The following is a 20,028-nucleotide window of genomic DNA, read 5'->3' on the forward strand; positions in this document are numbered from 1 at the left end:
AGTAAAGCTGCCTCGTACATGTTGCTACATGCTGTGGAGGCATATGGGGGGATGTGGAGATAGGACCCCATACATTCGCAATTTAGGACATTTGTGGATGTCATGTGATCAGCACCACGCTTCGTCCACCTTTAACCCACAGGATTGACACATACACCCATTTATTAGAGGCTGAGTGAACCCCAGAGCCGCTTTATGCACGAACAAGGCAGGACAAATTCTCACCAGAACTCGCCAAACCCGGGTCTCCCATTTGGCAGTCAGACGCAATACCGACTGGACCACAGTGGCAGCTCCCGTGGTTGTAGCACTGGATAAAAATATCCTCACAATGAGATTCTGAAAATACGATAAACTGGTAGAAAAAAAACTTTGGTTGGTTGATTTGGTGTTTTAAGTCCACTTTATGCATATTAAGGCTAATCGGGACTGGACCTACAATTTAAAGTGGGGTCCGAACCACTATGGGCCTCAACCGGGTATTGAACCCGGGGGGACGAAGAAGGCAAGTTCAATTTTAGTTTTGTTGTGTCTTGCTCGCAATGTCCTGAGCGGACGGCTTTATCGCAAACAGGTGGGAGAAAGTGGCGGGTGTTATGTCCGCACGCACTAACACCCCCAGGCAGTTCGAAGCGCTCTGGAATTATTTGAGGCCAGGATTATCTTGTTGTTGCTCAACAAGTCGAATGTTAGCTTCGACTTGAGAACCTCGTGATCCTCGGTACGTCTACAATTGGTGACTGTGGAACCTGCAGAAGAATTACACCACAAAAATACCTCACTCTGGCGTCATTTAAATACGCCAGGCGTTGCTGATTTTCCCAGAAATAAACTTCAACCAGAATGTTTTATCGTAGAGTACAAAGAAGAAAAGGCGTCGTGATCCCTAACACTATTTTTTTATACAATTTGAAATACTGAAAAGTAATTGATTCGATTTGGTTCTGCCACTTTGGGCTAATCGCGAAGATGATGATGAGTGATGAAATTGGTGAATGGACACTCACATACACCCATGCCCAGGCCGGGATTCAAACTCGGGACCCCTGGCATCGTAGAGCGATATGATAACCACTCCCGCCACAGAGGCCGGTGAATTACTGAAAATTGTTGCTGTACAAATATCTATTTTAAGATATGAGCAAAAGCGGAAAAAGTGCCCTTCCGTCCGTCCGTGTTCGTACGTGTCGAGTAAAATCGGGACTTTTGATTTTTCAGAATAACGGAACATTTGGACGTCTAGAAACTACTTTATTTCTCGATGTAATCTTCCTCTACGCTAATACACTTATCCCAGTGTTTCACCAGTGCTTGGATACCAGCAGCGTAGAAGGATTTCTTAGTACGACAGCCATATGTTGGGACTACTGCTTCTCCTCTTAGACATTTCTGACATGCAGTGTTGGTCACAATCCGAGGACAAAATTTCCCTTTCCTAGAGGTAAAAATTTCCCTTTTCAAGGAGCAAAATTTCCCTTTCCAAAAGCAACGATCCCCTCCCCCCACTTTTTGCCACTTTTGCCCCAGAACTTTGCTAAACCTTATCTACCAATGGAAAGTAAACCGTCCTTGCCCCCCAGTTTTGGCACCTTGCTCCCCCCCAGTTTTCGAACCCAATCGCCGCCACTGGCTGGAACCCAATTTTCTCATGATTAAGGTTTGTTTCAAACAATATATGTTTGTGATAAGCTAGAGCCCGGAAGTTTGGCAAAATGCCTCTTTTTATTTACTGCATATATTGATAAAATTTTTCCGGATATACGTTTTTTATGTTGTTTCGAATGTTTTAGAAGCCTTTTCATTTTGCCTATTTTGCCTATTTGGGACCCCACTGCCTATTTTTAATTATAATGCCTTTTTCTGCCTTTTTCAATGAAATTTGACCAATTTTTTTAAAAAAAATGTTGGCATTTAATTTTCTTCCGTTTATTACGTGAATAATTTTCGCCTTATTTAAGTAATATTGAACTCACGCATATTTCAACATTGCTGAAGGAGAAAAGTGTGAGAAAAAAGTATTTCATGCTGAGTTAGGATATTGCCTTTCGGTTAACATTTCCTTGTGCATGATTGACTGCTGAAGTGGAGAGGTTGATTTCGAACACAAAGAAAATATTTCTGAAATCTCCCTCTCGAACCCGAAAATTTCAGGAAGTTACGCCTGAGCTTAGTTTTCCTCCGCAACCAGTCTTGACAAGATGGGGAACCTGGATATCAGCAGCTATATATTATGCTAACAACCTTGAAAAAATCAGTGAGGTGATCGATGCTCATCCAGAAAATGAAGCGGCTTCAATTCGTAAAGTGAAAAACTCCTGTGCTATTCAGAACTGAAGAATGAACTGTCGTTTATTTTTGCACATTGTGGTGCATTGCCAGAGACAATTACAAAGCTAGAAAAAAGAGGTGAGACTCTTGTAGCATCCATGAAAATCTTCGAGGAATCTATGCAGCAGATGATGGAAGTGCCAGAAGAAAAGGGGTCAGCTGTTGCGGAAAAGTGCAAACGGGTAGTGAGTGCAAATAAGGACTTGAAACAATTGAAAACAATTTGTGATATTCTAAAAGATGAAAATGCTGTTACCAAAATGAGTCCAGCTACATTAGCTTGTTCTATGTATGCTCCAATAACTTCTGTCGAAGTAGAAAGATCATTTTCTATTATGAAAAACATTCTCTCTGACAGACGAGTATCAATGAATGTTGAGAACTTAAAAAAAAACCTTGCAGTTATGTGCAATCAAGACGGAGAAAATTGAAATGCTCTTCCCAATGTAGATTTTAACATGTTGCCAGAAATTATATATAAAAGTAAGCGACTTCCAAATGTGCCATTTTTTTCGGTTTATTTTGCCTTTTTTTTTTTCATTTTTAGTGCCTATTTTCCACATTATAAATGCCTTTTTGCCTGCCTATTTTAACGAAAATAAATGCCTTAACTTCCGGGCTCTAGTGATAACAATAAGTACTGATTACGCACTATTAAAGCTATAGTGTTTATTATTATTATTGTTATAAACTTGTAAAATCTTAGTAGAAATGCAAGCTGCATGATTTTTCCATGGAGGGGCAAGCAAGGTATATTTTTCCATGGGGGGATAAAACTAGGAATATTTTTCTCCATAATAGTGTTACCACCTCAAAAAACACTACTTCAATGTGAAGTTATCATGTTCCCGCAGCACCCTTATAATAATAAACACATTACTTTTGACTGAAAATAAATTATGCGTGAAATATATAATTTTAAGTTGACATTCATTTTCCAGGGCGTGTCCCTACCCTTCCGGATGTTCATGTAAGGCAGTGGTTACCAAACCCAAAGTGTGCGCCGTGGCTGGCTTACAGGGGCGCCGCGAAATATTCAATGAATGATATGATTGTTCCAAACATGTGCTTATGTAGTACTTTTTACATATGTTTCTGAATTTGAAACGTGTGTCTATTATTATTATTATTATTATTATTATTATTTAGCCTTTTAACAGCATCTTTAACTTCAGTCAAGTTAAATGCTCTGCTGTGTGTATTTAATTTAAATCTGATTTATCTCCTATATGAACATTTAAGAGATCATTAAAGCAGTTCTTCCATCTATTTAAAATATCGCTTGGATCAGCCAAAAAAAATCACCGTTCGTATCTTGTATCAAGTTTACTTTAGGTTGTCATCCCATTCTAAATTCATTTACCCCTTTATATAAATCCCTGATATTTTTATTTTTGCTGTTTGTTTCAATTTGATTAATTTTGCTTTTCAAGTAATCTCTTTTATTACTTCTACATACTTCATAATTTGTATTAATCTCCAGATATTATTAGTGTCGTTAAATCAACTTAGATGGGGAGGCCATGTGGCACGAATGGGAGAGGATACAAGAGTTTACATGATTCTTGTTGGGAAACCTGATGGTAAGACACCTGTAGGAAAGCCAAGACGAAGATTGAGGGATAACGTTGAGATGGACCTAAAGGAAATCGGTAAGGAGGGAAAGGATTCGAGTGATCTTGCCCAGGATAGGGACAGATAGAAGGCTTGTGTTGCTGCAGCCATAAACCTTCTGTTTTAAGAAGGCTGGAGAGTTAGTTAGTTGGTTAATGTTTATTTTTTAAATTAAGGCAAGCAACCTAACCACACTAACTTAGCGTTGCAAGTGTTAGATAGGCCTACATTCTGACTTGGGGGCCGCGGAAAAATCTTGAAACACTTAGGGTGCCGTGAAACAAAAAGGTTTTGGAACCCCTGATGTTTCCTGATGGCACATCACCGATTTTTTATGAAACCTGCAGCAGGCCTTGAGAGACTAGTTAGTGCTGGACACACAAGGTTCAAGGTCACCACCTCTAGTTCCAGCTTAGGTTTCCTGCTGACAGACACCTCGCGAGGCCGGCCGGTTTCCCGCCACGGGACGTGTACATACATGCTTCTGCCAGTGCTGACGTACGCACTAGAAGCCATATTGATCGAAGTCCTGGCGACCTTGAATGCGCACGCTGCCACGCCCATTGCAACTTCCAGCGAGCGTCGGCGGCATCCACTGACGGAGGGAGGGGGGTGTCTGGCGAAAATTATCAATGAGAAAGTCTGGTTTCGTCGCGCCAGGGGCGGATGCCAGTTTCTCGTGCAGGGGATGACCTTGAATTGGAAATTGTTAAAGGGTCTCCCTTTTTGGACACCACTACAGCAACCTTGCGTTCTGACGTCACCAGGGAATGCATTTATCGTTAGGCTAGCTAGGTTTGGTTCTCCTAGCATAAATAATAAATTTTCAGTGTGTTTATGATAATAGAATCAAACCTAACAGACTTAATCTAACAACGTAGGCATTCCTCGTCTGACGTCAGAACGCAAGGTTGCTGTAGTGTGGTGCGCTAAGGGAGACCATTGTTAAAGGCATGAAGAAATTGTTCCCGCATTCGTTGCCAAACGTGCATTATGGTTTAACATAGTGACGTCAGATGGTTGGGGCAGGGGTTTGTCAAGAATTTCCAATCTGGAAGGGGTTCATCGGGGGCGGGGGGAGGGCGGGAACGTGAATTTGGCGCTAAAATGACCAAAAATTACGTATTTGTGAATAATTTTAGGGGTCTCGTGATGGGATGGATGGATAATCACAGAGGTAGAGGATACTTTGCGGACATTTTCCTAGCTGGAGGATACCATCCCCACACCCCCTCACTTCGAACACTGGGGGTGGGAGTGCGATACTCTGTGGAAGAACAGTGGTTCGGATCCCACTGTAACTGTATGTGCAGTCTTGATTAGCTTATTTGTGCACAAAGTGGATTTAATTGAAGCCAGGGTGCGAAATCATTGAAGACTGGTTGGGGGAAGCTGAAATAGTTTTATTACGTAATAGTTGAAATAAAACAGTTTTTGCTTTATTAATACCAATCAATCAGATTTAATTCTTATATTTGTCTTGTTGGTTGATTGATTGAGTTGGTGTTTTAAGTCCACTTTATGCGCAGTAAGGCTAATCGGGACTGGACCTACAGCTAAAAGTGGGATCCGAACCACTATGTGCCTCCACAGGGTATCGAACCCGGGATCCCTTGATTACAAGGCGGCGACGCTACCACTGCGCCATCGGGGAGGCCTATATTTGTCTTGTCTTATTATTGTTGTTTCATTTTAATTGTGCATATATTGCTATTGGTGAAGATCTGTTCATGATCTTTTGAAAGAGGGAGTCTGTGTTTTAAATATTATCCTTAGTAAAGTGCATTTGAAGTCAAAACTACTTGCTTATCTTTTGTTGTTGTAACAAACACCCTCCACCTCCGAAATTTTTGGTGGGAGGGATTTTTTCGGCCAAAGTTGATGGTGGAAGGAAATTCCCCTGTCCCCCAGGATTTCGTACCCTAATTGAAGTCCATATGCGACTGCTTATTTTCGTGTAGAGCCAAAGGTCATCCCGTATACAAGTGGCAGCTCTTTCCCCCGAAAATCCAGCGCATTCAGCGAAATTCAGAATGAAGAAATCGAAGCAAGCCGAGTGCTAGATGGTATATCACATGAGGATCGAAACGCGATACACCGAAAATTTCTGCATAAGCGCTGTCCGCCCACGCCAGACTTACTCTCGCGACCGCTTTGAAAGGCGGAGGCGTGATTCGCGACAGATGGTTGCATTTATGCGCCTGCAGCTGCTGATGCGAATGTAGAGAGCGGATTGGTGTAAAAAGGAGAGAAAAGGCCCCCGCTTTGAAATCGCTTCAGTCAGAGCAATATCCGGTCTCGGGGAAAATGAAGTCCCTCATTCAGGGCTGCCAGGCCATTGGGGGAAGCAGGGTTGCCAATAACTGCGATAACAAAGTGAAGAAGAATCATACGAGAATGGATTCAGAACTTGCAAACTAAGAGGGATTCGACTGCATATTAAGAGAGTTGCGATCGTGAAAATAATGGTGTTGCAAAGTTAAAGAGCACGTTGAATAGAGGACTTCCGATAAGTTGGTACTAGTAGTAGCAGCCTTACTTTTTGCATATATTCGTAGCAGAGGAACGTTACTCCAAAAATACTGTGTTTGTTTTTCTTTAACGTACACAACGACAATTAACAGGGTGTCTACCAAAATAAATCCAAAATTCTTGACTTCTTCTTGACCTTTTTTCCCAAAATTTCTTTAATCACCCCCTACTTAGATATAGTTGGAAATTAATATATATATATATATATATTAATATTCAATTAAAAACCCCTACCACAAGGGTAAACTGCAGCTGTATTTTAACAAGAGATTTAGACTTGCTAATGCATGTAAAAATTAATGCTTCAGACTTCATCCTGGATGGGGAATGACCACATTATTTATATTTGTACAAAACTTCACGCATACAAGAATGTAATTATTAAGAAACAAAGTGAGCAAATCTTAACCACAACTCATTACAATTTTAGATTTCCAAATATTCAATTTTATCAAATACCAGTACAGGTGTATAACAATGTATATTCACCATACTGTAAAAAAAATAAAAATTGCAACAATTCTGGACCACACCATAATTTCTTGACTTTTTTGACCTACCTGTTGATTTCTTGACTTGTAGCCACCCTTATTAAGTAATATGACAGTCGTTATCAGATGAAAAGGAAACAAAATAACTGAACATTGCCTGTTTGTTACTCCTGCACGGTTGGCCAACGATTTCAAGTCTTCATGTGGTATGACTTGAATATTCGATGTCACAACCTGTTGGATGCTTCTCTGCGTATCAAATGTACGTAATTTCGGCAGCAGCTACACTTACGGGAACAGGAAATAGTTAACAGGTGGATATATCTGGCGAGTAGAGAGGATGATGCGACACACTCGCTTTTTATGGGCTAGGAGTACCTGGACAACACAGTCCGACAATTGTTGTGGAGGACGAAACAGAGCATTTTTACTACAGTCTTCGCACCAATGGAAGTCGCTAAATGTACCAATAGGAGAGAAAGAAGATACAGCTACAAAAGTCAAAGGTGAAAACAATGTTGAATTTTTGACGACAGCAAAGGCATTATTTATTCATTATGTATTTGTTCCAGAACGTGAAACTGTAATTGGTTGTTCTGAATGGTTCACGAAATCGTAATCGCTGTGGAGAAACTCAACTCCAAAAATACTGTTATCACAAATTCATGCATGTCTTTCATGAGTAATAAATAGGCAATGATTGATTTGCTTTATTTTACTTCCCTTTTGTGCCACTTTTGGCTAATTTGCAAAGATGGGTATGAATGGACACTCACAAACATTCATGTCCAGGCCGGGATTCGAACACGGGACCCCTATCAAATACACAATGTTCAAATATTTTGTTTCCTTTTCATTTGATAACATATGTCTCATTACTTAAAACTTACATTTCTTAAATGAAATTAACGTAAAGATGTAAGAAGCGGAGAATTAACACGATTTCCAAGGGCAACGTGCAGCAACACTTCAGTACAGCAGAGCTAAGATTTGGAAATATTAGTATAAACACAGAGTATGGCAACACTGCTAGTGTGAAACCGGCGCAGCGTAACCCGATTTCTCCTCCCGTCTACCCCCCGGGAGAGCGGTGGGGAACCAGTCGCAAAAACCGGAGAAGACCGGTTCTTCCCGGTTCGGGTCATTGTCCACGAACGCACTGTCGGGAGCGGCAAATACAAGCAGCGTTCCTAACGCACGGAAAATTCCACTCGGGGAGCAAGCAGGGCGCTTGCACTGGATGAAAAGACACTTCTCTCGTAGACAGCACTGGAGACGTCGACTCATACAGTTAGGCTTAAGAGTTCCCACTCGCTTGAAAAAACGAATTCCATGGCTTTTCAACGTTTTCAAAATAAATTTCCAGATCATTACGTGAAGCTGAGTAACCAAGTTCTCTTGCTATTAAAAAAAAAATAAAGTTAATTTAACTTTTGTTCTCAAAACTTGTCACTTCATCAATTTCTTCATATCATCACTGATTATCATCGCCGCGATTAGCCAAATGTGGCAGAAGGCACTGATTCTCACGGGTTATTATTATTATTATTATTATTATTATTACACGCCAAGTTATATTTCTTTGTTTTTAGTCTCATACACGTATACTCTTTCGAAAGGAACTTAGTTTGCCTTCTTCAGCCTGAAGTCACAGTCTTCAATATCATTATTAATGATTGTCAGGTATGGATTTAAAAAGAGAGAAGTTAAAACTGTTTATTTCCAATCAATCAGTCCGTGATTTCATTCTAATGTTAGTTACTACACTTGTGAATTACTCAAAAGAAGCCTATTCAAAGCGCCTGTTGTTATGCAACCAACTTCGAAAATAGATTGTTCGGGTTGTAGCACCTCAAGGATACTATAGCTCCGAACTCGTAACAAGTTGAGGATGTTTTGACCGTACGTAATCGACATATGCTCTGATACCAGATATTTTCTGTCGCTTGCGTGTGTGGAGAAAGAGAGAGAGGGGCGTGTTGGGCCAGCCAGAAGAGCGTGTGACTGCTACACGGCGACAGACTCCGAAAAACTGAATTCATGTACAGTGGCGTGCCCAGGATTTTCAAAAGGGAGGGGTTATGTATACTTTTTCTTGGTAGTTAGCCCTCATTTTGTCATATTTTCCTAACTTTGACGTTCTTGTTTTAGGAATACTGGGCCAAAGGGGGGGGGGGTTATAACCCCCACCAACCACCCCTTGGGCACGCCACTGTTCATGTAGTTATTCATGATTATTCAGCAAGTCTTGTTCGGTGTCGGAATTCACAGTTTTAGATTTTCGATGTGCATGAGCTCAGGTAGGATTTTTTCCGACAGTATAATCTACACATAAAGGTGTTCTGGGGCTCACTCAAATTACTTGGGGGCTACACTGATAGCGAGGTGTTGATCACATCGCCAGAGAGCGTGAATGTGTAGAGCCCATCTCTTGTGTGCCTTCATGTGTATATACTCTCCTCACAAAATGTTTGGAATATTGTTATACTAGGCATTTAGGTGATACGCACAACTTTGGAATGCAACAACACACGACGTTCTTGTTTTTTCGCCGACATATTATCGTAACATACCCCGTCGGTACGGGTAGAATCTTGTCTAAACGTGTCAGAACCTGCTCCTAGATTTTGTTGAGGAAAGTGGTTTTTAGACACGAAGTTGTCGTGGCTCACCTGGTGGAAGGTGATTGAAGGTCGCAGCAAGAGCCACAAAAGCAGATGATCTATGATTGCCATTGCTGAGAGGAGTAAGATTGCTAGGAAAGAGGCTACTCGTACCGAAGGGGTAAGTCATCCCTTGTCGATACCCTGCCATTCTCGGTCAGAAGTGTTGGGTTTTTAAACATCAATCAATGCATTTAATTGCATATTAGTTTAGTACCTTACATCTGGCCCCATTGGGGGCATCGCAGCCAGCGAACGTTGTAGTTTAAGGGTCAATTACAACCCTAATGGTTCGCTATGACTCCGTGCCTATCAATCACCTATTGCCTAATATAACAATATTCCAAACTTCATGTGAGGAGTGTATTACACACACAGAGACTTGACTTACACAAAAAGACGTTCCAAGCGCCATTTTCTAGCTTCGCAAACTGTAGCTAAAGAGATATCTATACGCTGAACTGGTTGACAGGGCTAAAGATTGATTGATTGATTTAGTTTATTTTACTTCGCGTTTTGGCCTCTTGGCTAATTTGCGAAGATGGGGATGAGTGATGAAATTGATGAATGGACATTCACAAACAACCAAGCCCGAGCGGGATTCGAACCCGGGACCCTTGGCGTCGCAGTGCGATGTGCTAACCACTCGGCCACAGGGTACGGCGACAGGGCTAAAGAATCCTCACCCCTGGGAAGGATCAAAAATCTTCAACCATTCCTTCCCCCCCTTGGACATGTAATATTTATTTTGTATAAAGGAGAACTGTAACATTGCAGAAAGAGTGCCACGACCCAACGTCGGCAAAAAAATCAAAGCAGAGGAAAGAAATAAGTATAAATAAATAAATAAAAGGAAATAGATATGTAGGAACCGGAGATAACGTCGTCACCTTGTAATCAAAGGGTCCCGGGTTCGATACCCGGTGGAGACACAGTGGTTCGGATCCCACTTTAAACAGTAGGTCCAATCCCGATTAGCCTATCTGTGCATAAAGTGGACTTAAAAGAACAACTTAACTCAAGTGTAGGAACCGGAAGAAATTAAGATGAAGGAAGTTACGATATGGATGAAAGAAAAAGCAATAATTGGAAGGAAGAAGAGAGATGGAAGGTAGAAAAAAGAACAAATATAATTAAGCTTTGTTTCCTTATTAAAAACACTAAGATTGCTGTCCAAGGCAGTTTATTAAGATATAAAAACACTTAACATGTAACGTTTCAACCCTGCATCAGGGTCTTCCCAGTTCTTTAGAGTTCTTCGTCTCAGGAAGACCCTGATACAGGGTTGAAACGATACATGGTAAGTGTTTTTATACCTTAATAAATTGCTTTGGTCAGCAATCTTACGGTTTTGAAACAATTAAGACAAAAAAATTAATGGAAAGAAGGAAAGCCTGGAGAGTGAAAGAAAATAGAAAACGTAGCAGGAGGAGGACTGAGTATAGAAAAGAAAAGAATGTGTTGGAATAGAGAGGGGGGAGAAAAGAAAATATAGACTTATATTATCGCTGTTGCCTCATATCCTGTTTTAACGTATACTTTTGGTCCGATTTCATGTCTGAAATTCATTGAAACAATCATACTATCTTCAGTACCGAAGTCGTACGTTCTCTTACCATTTGCATGCTTAGCAACGGATGGAGAAAGTGACGTGTCACCTACCTTGAAAGATTTTGTAGGCTCCGCCGCCTATCACAATCATAATCGCTGCAAGCTTGGCCGCAGTGAAGAAGTTCTGCACCCCAGTCGCCAGGTTCACGCTGTAGCAGTTGATGAACAGGATTACAGCTGGAACGAGACAAAGCAAAGATGAGAATTACACGTCTTATTCTAGAATTGTGTCCTCCTCCGTAGTCGAGCGGGTTAAGGCGTTCACTCGTCTTGAGATCGTTCGCTGCGGGACGGCGTAGGTTCGAATCCGGCTCTGGTCGGAATTTATTCGGCCTACGTATAGGGCCGGTGGCAACCCACCATCGCGAGGAAATTGGGAAGCTCCGAGTGAGTGAGCGTAACCCGGTCGAGAAGACCTACAGTAAACGGCTGGGGGTTCGTCGGGCTGATCACCCGTCCCCCTTTACTGGTCTAAGAACTCCACGCTCCAACAAGGTGACGGCGGAACAGTGTGGGAGGGAGACCAGCAGTCGGTAGGTAAGCCAAGGCCCTTCAAGGTGCTGTAGAGCTGTGGGTTATTATTCTAGAATTGTATGCTGTAGGCAGTGTCCAAATTAAAAAATGTACTACACGCCTTCAAGTTCACATGGGATTGAAAATAAAGTCGTTATCACAATTAGAAAGGTTCCTTATTTTAATTCGCTTTTCTGCCATTTTGGCTAATCGAGAAGATGAGGATAAGTGATGAAATTCCCGTGATGGGTGATCTAAGGTCGGAACGTTTCTGGCCTTCTCCCCTCATAAAGTGGCGCTGGGGCTCACCCAGCCTCGAATCAATAGGTACCTGGGATCAACTCTGGGGATATAGGCTGCCGGAGCGTGTTGCTGATCCTATAACCTTCAGTAAAGGCCATTTTTGATTACATAAATTGAAAACCGCATTCAGCTTTAAGTTCTATATGTTGGAAGTGTAAGGTCCACAGTCTCTACGTGTGAAGGAAAGAGGGAATAAAAAGGTCTATGAAGGTTTACGATTGCCACGTTGTGAACGAGATAAATTTAGCCTACAACTCGTGCGTACCCAAGGCTTCGTTCTCACGCTCCCTGGAACGTGAGTCTGGAACGTTTCCAGTGAGCCATTCAGCAAGCCACGTCAGAAGTGATAGGGACTGTGGAAGGGTCAGTGTCAATAATGTTATTAACAAGAGCGATGAAAATAACGTTAGTGACGTTATCACAAGTTGTGATTCATGATAATTTCTGAAACGTTATTCATTCCACTCATGTATTGATACAGACATTTATTTATCGGCTTTTTACATGGCGAAGCTAAGGCTTTAAATAATGCCTTTACTTACACTTAACCATTTGCTTACATCTGTTAACAAATAAAGTATAAAAGAAAGAAGAATATAACAAAAATATATCGTTTATAAACTCAAACACACACACATACAAGTTTATATTACACACATCATCACCCCTCCCCCCCACACACAAACATTCTCGTTCTTATACACACGCCCGTACAAGCAAATACATAACGTTACGCTTGAACTTAGTCCAAAACGTTCTAAATATACATAATTCACCTGAAATATTACATATAATCATTTTTGTTCCTGTGCATTACTTTCTTCTCTCATTCTCTGCACTTTCTACTTAATTTGAGAAGTCAAATGTTTAATTTTCATTATTTGCATCATTTGAGCCTTACGCCCGACGTTGTTTAAAATAACTCTACAACACTGTCCAAAAGTAAACAACTAAAGCTTCTTCACGTACCTCCTCCTCAGAAAATGTTTAGTTAAAATTCCAATAGATGGCAGCACATGACTATAGCGGGCATGAGGTGGCCTGTGAGGGTTGTTGGTTCCTGTTTTGTTTTTAATTTTAGGGTGAGGCTATCAGCCGGAGAGGGTTCAAGCAGGAGTATATTTGCTTCTTTATACCTTGCTCGCTTCTTTACCTCTTTCAATTGGTATGTTTATACAGGGTGTCTACAAAAATAAAATCCAAAATTCTCTTGACCTTTCTTTCCTTTTACTTAACATTTGTTTAATCGCCCCCTAGTTAGGTATACTTGCAAATTAAGAACAAGGCAGGTTAAGATGAAAACTGAAGCTGTACTTTAACAAGAGATTTAGAGTTGGTATAATTATTAATGCACGTAAAAAATAATGCTTCAAACATCATCCTGGATGGGGAATGGCCACGTTACTTTCATAATTTTACAAAACTTCATGCCCACAAGAATGTAATTCTCAAGAAACAATTCTTGACCGAAACTAAATACATTTTTAGATTTCTAAATATTCAATTTTATCAAACCCCAGCATAATTCCTTCACTTTTTCTTGACTTTATATTTAATAATAAATTAAATGGCCCAATATGGCATCGCCTAGTGAGAACGCCTAGGTGTTGGTGGGAGTCATACCCCTCCCTCTGGTCTACTATTAAAAGAAAGAAGAAAAAAGAATGACAATGATGGCAAAATGAGGGCTGACTATTAAGTATATGTAATCCACACCTTAAAAAAACCTGGGCCCGCCACTGCTTCGGTGTGAAATTTCCGTGTCGCTTGACGCCTGTCGCGTGCCGCTACGGTCTGAAAGCTGCCTTACTCTGAATCTCCCAAGACGGGACTTGCAATCAGTTCTTACCTTCTTTATTTCTTATTTCCTTCCTCCCTTCTTTTTTATTTCCTTCCTTCCTTCTTTTTCTTCCTTTTCTTCTTTCTTTTCTTCTTTTTCTTTCGTTTCTTCTTTTTTCTTTCGTTTCTTCTTTTTTCTTTCGTTTCTTTTTTTCTTTCGTTTCTTCTTTTTCTTTCGTTTCTTCTTTTTTCTTTCGTTTCTTCTTTTCTGTTTCTTTTCTTTTTTCTTTCTTTTCTTCTTTTTCTTTCTTTTCTTCTTCTTTTTCTTTCTTTTCTTCTTTCTTTTTTCTTTAGTTTCTTCTTTTTTCTTTCGTTTCTTCTTTTCTGTTTCTTTCCTTCCTTCTTTTTTTTATTTCCTTCCTTCCTTCATTTTTCTCCTCTTCTTTCTTTCTCTCTCTCTCTCTCTGTCTGTCTCTATCTCTCTCTCTCTCTCTCTCTCTCTCTCTCTCTCTCTCTGTCTGTCTCTATCTCTCTCTCTCTCTCTCTCTCTCTCTCTCTCTCTCTCTCTCTCTCTCTCTCTCTCTCTCTCTCTCTCTCTCTCTCAATAAAGGATAATCTGCCGAAAGAAACCTGAAAAGGCGTGAAGAACCGTTATCGACGTGGAACATGCGTCGTAAACAGTGCGTTTAAAGAAATTGGCGGCCGTCCTGCCTATCACGTGATGACGTCGGGGCAGATGTCGTGGGCCGGGGCTATTTCTGTTCCCAGTCACAAGAGGTTGCGTCAGAGCGCAAGGAATTCCAGGGATGCGCCGAGATAACTGGTGCTTGCAGCTTTCAATAAAGCGTGCGGGGAAGGTGGCAGCTGAGGGGATGGAGCGGACAACGTGGGAGGCAAAGTGGCAGATGGAATTGTATCGGTGTGACGGCTGCAAATTGCCTTGTGCTTACACCGCATCTGCAGTTATTCATCGCCGAATGACTGCGATGTGACGTAATAATGATAAAATCTTCATTCATCCTCTCCATGCTGTCTACTTCTTAAGGATTCTGATGAAAGCTTATTGAAGTCGTCTCGGTGGTCGACTCAAAAACTTACATGAGCTCTACCTTATTAGCCAACCTCCGCGGCTGAGTGGTTAGTAAAACGAACTACGACACCCGTTCGAATCCCGGCGTCGGGATTCCTAACATATTTCCTAAATATATTAGGAAATATCGAACAGAGTCGAATCGACAAAGAAACTGAATGCGTAGTAAAAACTGTTCCGCCCCCAACACATCTAAAGATTCGTCTCCAATATGGTGAAAGACAGATCGCAAACATATTCTTTTCCCAGCTCACCACAAGTTTTTATCACGTTTTGATTGATTGAGTTGGTGTTTTAAGTCCACTTTGTGCACAGTAAGGCTAATCGGGACTGGACCTACAGTTGAAATTGGGTATCGAACCCGTGACTCCTTGAAGACAAGGCGACGACGTTACCACTGCGCCATCGGGGAGGCACTTATCACGTTTTGGATAAGCAGACCTTAGTAAGTTAATAGTGCCCAACATTTTCCGCCCTTATGATTTGGATCTTAAGAATCACGGAAACACTCCCATGAACATCTCAAAATGACAGCTCGTGTTGAACACGAAATCGTAAATATCAATGGATGATAATTATTTCTCTTATTAAATTATGATCACAATATTTCACTTTACACTTGAGAAGCCACAAATCTGATATTTTCCTGTATAAAACAAAACAAAAAATCTTCGATATGGGGCTCGAGCCCCTTGAGCTCCGCCTCTGGATACGTATCTGGGTTCTGAGTTTGCTTAACAAAGCGTGCACGTGCAGAACAAAAGTTACCATATCAAATAATAAAATCTGTTTCTAGCCGAGGAAACAGTTTTCCGCACTATCGTTGCAGGAAATGTTTCTGCACTTTTTTTTCTTTTTGCTACTTCGCCAGAAAAAGTAAACACAAGTAAACTTATTTTTTCAGTCGGAAATGCAAACAAGTCTTCATTTTCAATGTACTAAGTTCTAAAAGCGGGGTACGCACATTTTTCACGCTGCACATAAACATTGTCTGCCAAATTAACATGTCACAAAGTTAGCACTAATTACACTTATCTTTAAAAAGTTTTGCTTATTTTCAAATGAGTATATCTTTTGTGTCCTAAATTGTAGTCACGACAAAATTAAAACTCGATTGGAAGTCTTCGAGATTAATAACGGGTCTTCAGTGAGAATTGGTCACTTTTACAAGTACACTTAACTTCCATGTTCTTAAAAACAACTCTAGTTTTGGTACAACAAATTGGATCTAAAAATCAGAGAAAGGAAGGACTACGGACTTCAGCACCCTTAGGTCAGAGACATCTGGCGGTCAAACTTACGAATTACTTGCAGCCCTTGACGAGTTGGTTTGAACGCAAGGTTGCGCGATGTAATGCAGTTCCCCGCTTCATTTGACTTCTGCTTCTTTTCGACAGCTTTTCGTCTCCAATTCACACATCCTAACGCAGGACACAAACTGTGGAAACATTTTGACTTCGTGTTATGCATCGGAATAGACCGTGTAATAACTTGTTTTTTCGTTGATCATTTAAGTTCATGGAAAAATAAAACGTGACGTTTAAATGATCGCAAATGACTAAGTGAAAATGTGCATAGAACTATCATTTGCAACCTCCCGCAGAAGAAAAGTTGATCCCTGTGTAATGAATTTACAAAACAGCGAAAATTAGCTGCGCAAAAATAAAGCTTTCATCCGGCAACCGCCAAATACGACCTCCCTGTGTTTGTTTTGTCTTCTGCTCTCTTCCCGATTTTGCCTCTGTGAGTGTTCGCGCTAGCCAGTAGCCAGCGAAGAAGCAGGGAGAAAAGGAAAGAAGAAAAACGTGAAACAAATTAAGAAAGATAAATAAAGCGACAGAGCGGGGGAGGGAGGGAGGGAGAGAGAGAGAAATATAGAGGAAAAAGAGAGAATACAGGAGAAACGGACAGAAAGCGGAAGGGAGAACATAGAATAAGAAACGACCGAGAAGACCGAGAAACGACCAAGAAGTAAACACGAACGAAGAGATAATGAAACAGAAAATGAGATAGAAGGAAAATAAAAGAAAATAATTACAAATAAAAGGGTGGGAGAAGAGAAGGTATTTTGTAATACCGAGAAGCTAAATGTTTTCCTATGACCTCGCGTAGGGAAGATCAGAGTTCTAGTCCCAGGCAGAGTATTCAGGTCTTTTTCCCTTTACTTCCTGCGCTCCAAGTGGAAATTCTTAGGTGAGGGGATACTGGCTCTAGTCTTGGGAATAGGTGACAATGTGCGTTTATTATTACCATAATGACAATGAGACAGATGGGAAGACGTTTTACGTAACTAAAGACGTAGAAAAGCGCGTTGATTAACCAAGAAAACATACAAATTTCCTTACCAGAATAACAAAGTGATTAGGCAATTGAAAAAAGGTCCAATTACTGAGCATATAATGCAGAATAAAGTGACAACCAAACACTTATAAATACTGAAGCTTAGCAAATTTGGATTTAATACGTACATTATCATCAGGGTGGCTACAAACAAGCAGAAATAAAATTCCCTGACTTTTCCAGGTTTTCCAGGACAAAATTTACATTTTCCCCTGACAATTACAAACTAAACTAAATCGATGTTTTTGCAAATGGAAATAAGAAACTCATACAGATCCACGTATGGTTTTGCTAAGTACCAATATTATCTTATATTAAATTGACTTAATTTCTCTATTCTCTATGATTTGAATTCAAACTGCAAAATAGTGAATTTGGAAAATTATTACAATTCACAAGCTAAGGAAGGATTATGGAATCTTGTCATACGCAGTAAGTTTAAAATAAAATACTTGATTATTTTTAAAGTTACGACTAAATGAGATAAGAGTGAAGAGTGAACGATTAAGAAATACAATTTGTAATTTATCAGTCTCCTTATACATTCTCGGTATTATATGTTGATATTTCCACTGAGGTTTGGAACCCTCTGCTTGCAAAAACTATGAGTGCGGACTCATTTTTCAATGCATAAAGTTACTTCTCTCTTCTCTGTAAAGCAAACAACTTAACTCTTGCATATAAGTGAAACAACTGAATAGAACAAAAGAAAGTGTCATATTTCCTTACATTATCGATGGATTTCTGCTTCAGTACAGTATATCCAAGTGAAGTGCTGTGAAACTGACAACATGCAGTTATACCAGTAATGCTGACGAAAAGGATATGTAAGTATTAGAAATTTAACGCAAGGAATTTATAGAATTGCATTGTATAGGTACCTGATTTAGCTAACCAACACATTAAAACAGGAACACTCTAATAATAAAAGCTTCTGAAAGTTCATATACGAGGGGCATCCTGAAAAAAGCTCCAACGCAGCACTAGTGGTCCGTGAGCAACACACACACACATGCAGGCAGGAAGAAGTGGCATGTAGCTGTAATCTGGTACAGTTGCAATGCAGCCGGTTTAGGACAGTTCTAGGTTAAAGATTACAGCTCTCATACAGTCTTCCACCAACTGCGATGTAGCCTACATTGCGCGCTCAGAATTTGGCACAGAGCCACCAGCAATCGTGTGATAGTATGGTCAGACGATGGTGCAGACAATTCACGGAAGGCCAATCGAATGTGCACAACCCCATACAGCTGAGTACACACGGGCCCTTTGCATCACTTCAGGTGAGAGATCTTGGACCAATCCCTGTACAGCCCTGGCCTTCAACGTACCGACTTTCATCTCTTTGTTTAACTGAAGAGGTTTCTGGCAGGGCAAGGATTTGACAGCTATATTGCGGTAGAGATAGTTCCAGTCTTTGCCGTCAGACACATATACCATGGGCATACAAAATTTAGTTCCATGCTACGACACATGCCAGAACAACGGTGGTGATTATGCCGAAAATTAGGTTAGGACTCACTGTTACTAATGCAATAAATTACAACTGATATTCTTGTTTTATTTATGCCTAATCGGTAGGGACCTTGATATTTTTTTTTTTCAAATTGGTGTATTTTCTTATTTTTTATTTTTTACTATTCGGTGTTATTTTTCCCAAAATTCACATTTTCATTTTAGCGCATTTTCTGGCAAATATCTGAAATTATACCTTCATGGTGTTTTTAAACTACTGTTTCAAATTGTAAGTCACATGGCTTACGCCTCTTCGCGACAGTTTGATATCTTGAAAGTTATTTCGGGAAAGTTATTTTCCATACCCCTTTATGAATTTTAAGGTAAGGATTTTAGATAATGGAATTTTGGTGTGGAGTTAGGGCCCCACGCTTTCTTGATCACGGCTGAAGGTGGGGGTTATGTGATCAGCACCACACTCCTGGCTACCTTTATCCCTCAAAGTTTCCTCAAGGAACCAGCTTCATATGATGCAGGGCGGGTGCCGGAGCAGTTTGAATAGGTGGAAAACATCCCTGTTCTCCCCCGTAGGGGATCGACCCCGGGTCTTTCGCATAGTAGTCAGATGCCAAAACGACTGAGTTCCATTATTACTCGCTCGACAAACGCCGATGGTGAGCACTTAGCTTGGTATTTCAAAACATATCTCGTGCGACAAATACGAAGATGTGGCTCCCGTGTGACGGTAGATACGTACTCGATCTCCTGTTAGAACCCTGCCACTTTGCTCTGTGATGCAAATGGTTTTGATAGAAGTTGAAAAAATCGTGGGAAATACATGATTTAATGTGACTGTCGGAATTATTCCATGTCCGTATAACTATAGTTTATTCTTGAGTAAAGTGTTGGAAAACTTGCATGTTCTATGTACATAAACATGGCCTAGAAAAGACAATGATGTTGGATTTCATGGAATGTTTCGTTGTTTTAGGACATTTCTTTAAAAAAAATCGCTAAAAACGCCAACAATTCGCATTTTTTGCCAAATTCGCATTATTTCGATATTTCGAACGGGCGAGAAATGTGTCCAGACATCACTGCAGATTCCTAAACATAATTTCGCAGCAATTACCATTTTATTTTTCACGGTTTTGGCGTTTGCTAAAAATCAATGTACCTACTAATTGGATATTACTTTCTGGCCACCCCTCGTATAAATCAGTAGATGGAAAGTGAAAATTTAGCAGGGCTGGCAGAAAAAAGTCAATTCTTGAAGGAAGTGATTTGCTGTTATGATTGAATGATTCGA

General features: G+C 40.5%; 1 protein-coding gene across 4 annotated transcripts in view; it reads right to left on the reverse strand.

The window, feature by feature from the left end:
* The window catches only part of sbm (L-type amino acid transporter sobremesa), a 199,233-nt gene that overhangs the window by 39,801 nt on the left and 139,404 nt on the right, over window positions 1-20,028 (reverse strand). For all 4 annotated transcript variants that reach the window (XM_083110004.1, XM_083110007.1, XM_083110005.1 and 1 more), the window contains exon 5: window positions 11,291-11,416. In XM_083110004.1, coding sequence (XP_082966130.1) covers window positions 11,291-11,416 — 126 coding nt within the window. The remainder of the gene's footprint in view (window positions 1-11,290; window positions 11,417-20,028) is intronic.

This window comes from Lepisma saccharinum, chromosome 23, assembly GCF_977018435.1.
Source record: "Lepisma saccharinum chromosome 23, izLepSacc3.1, whole genome shotgun sequence".
In the NCBI taxonomy this organism is placed as follows: domain Eukaryota; kingdom Metazoa; phylum Arthropoda; class Insecta; order Zygentoma; family Lepismatidae; genus Lepisma; species Lepisma saccharinum.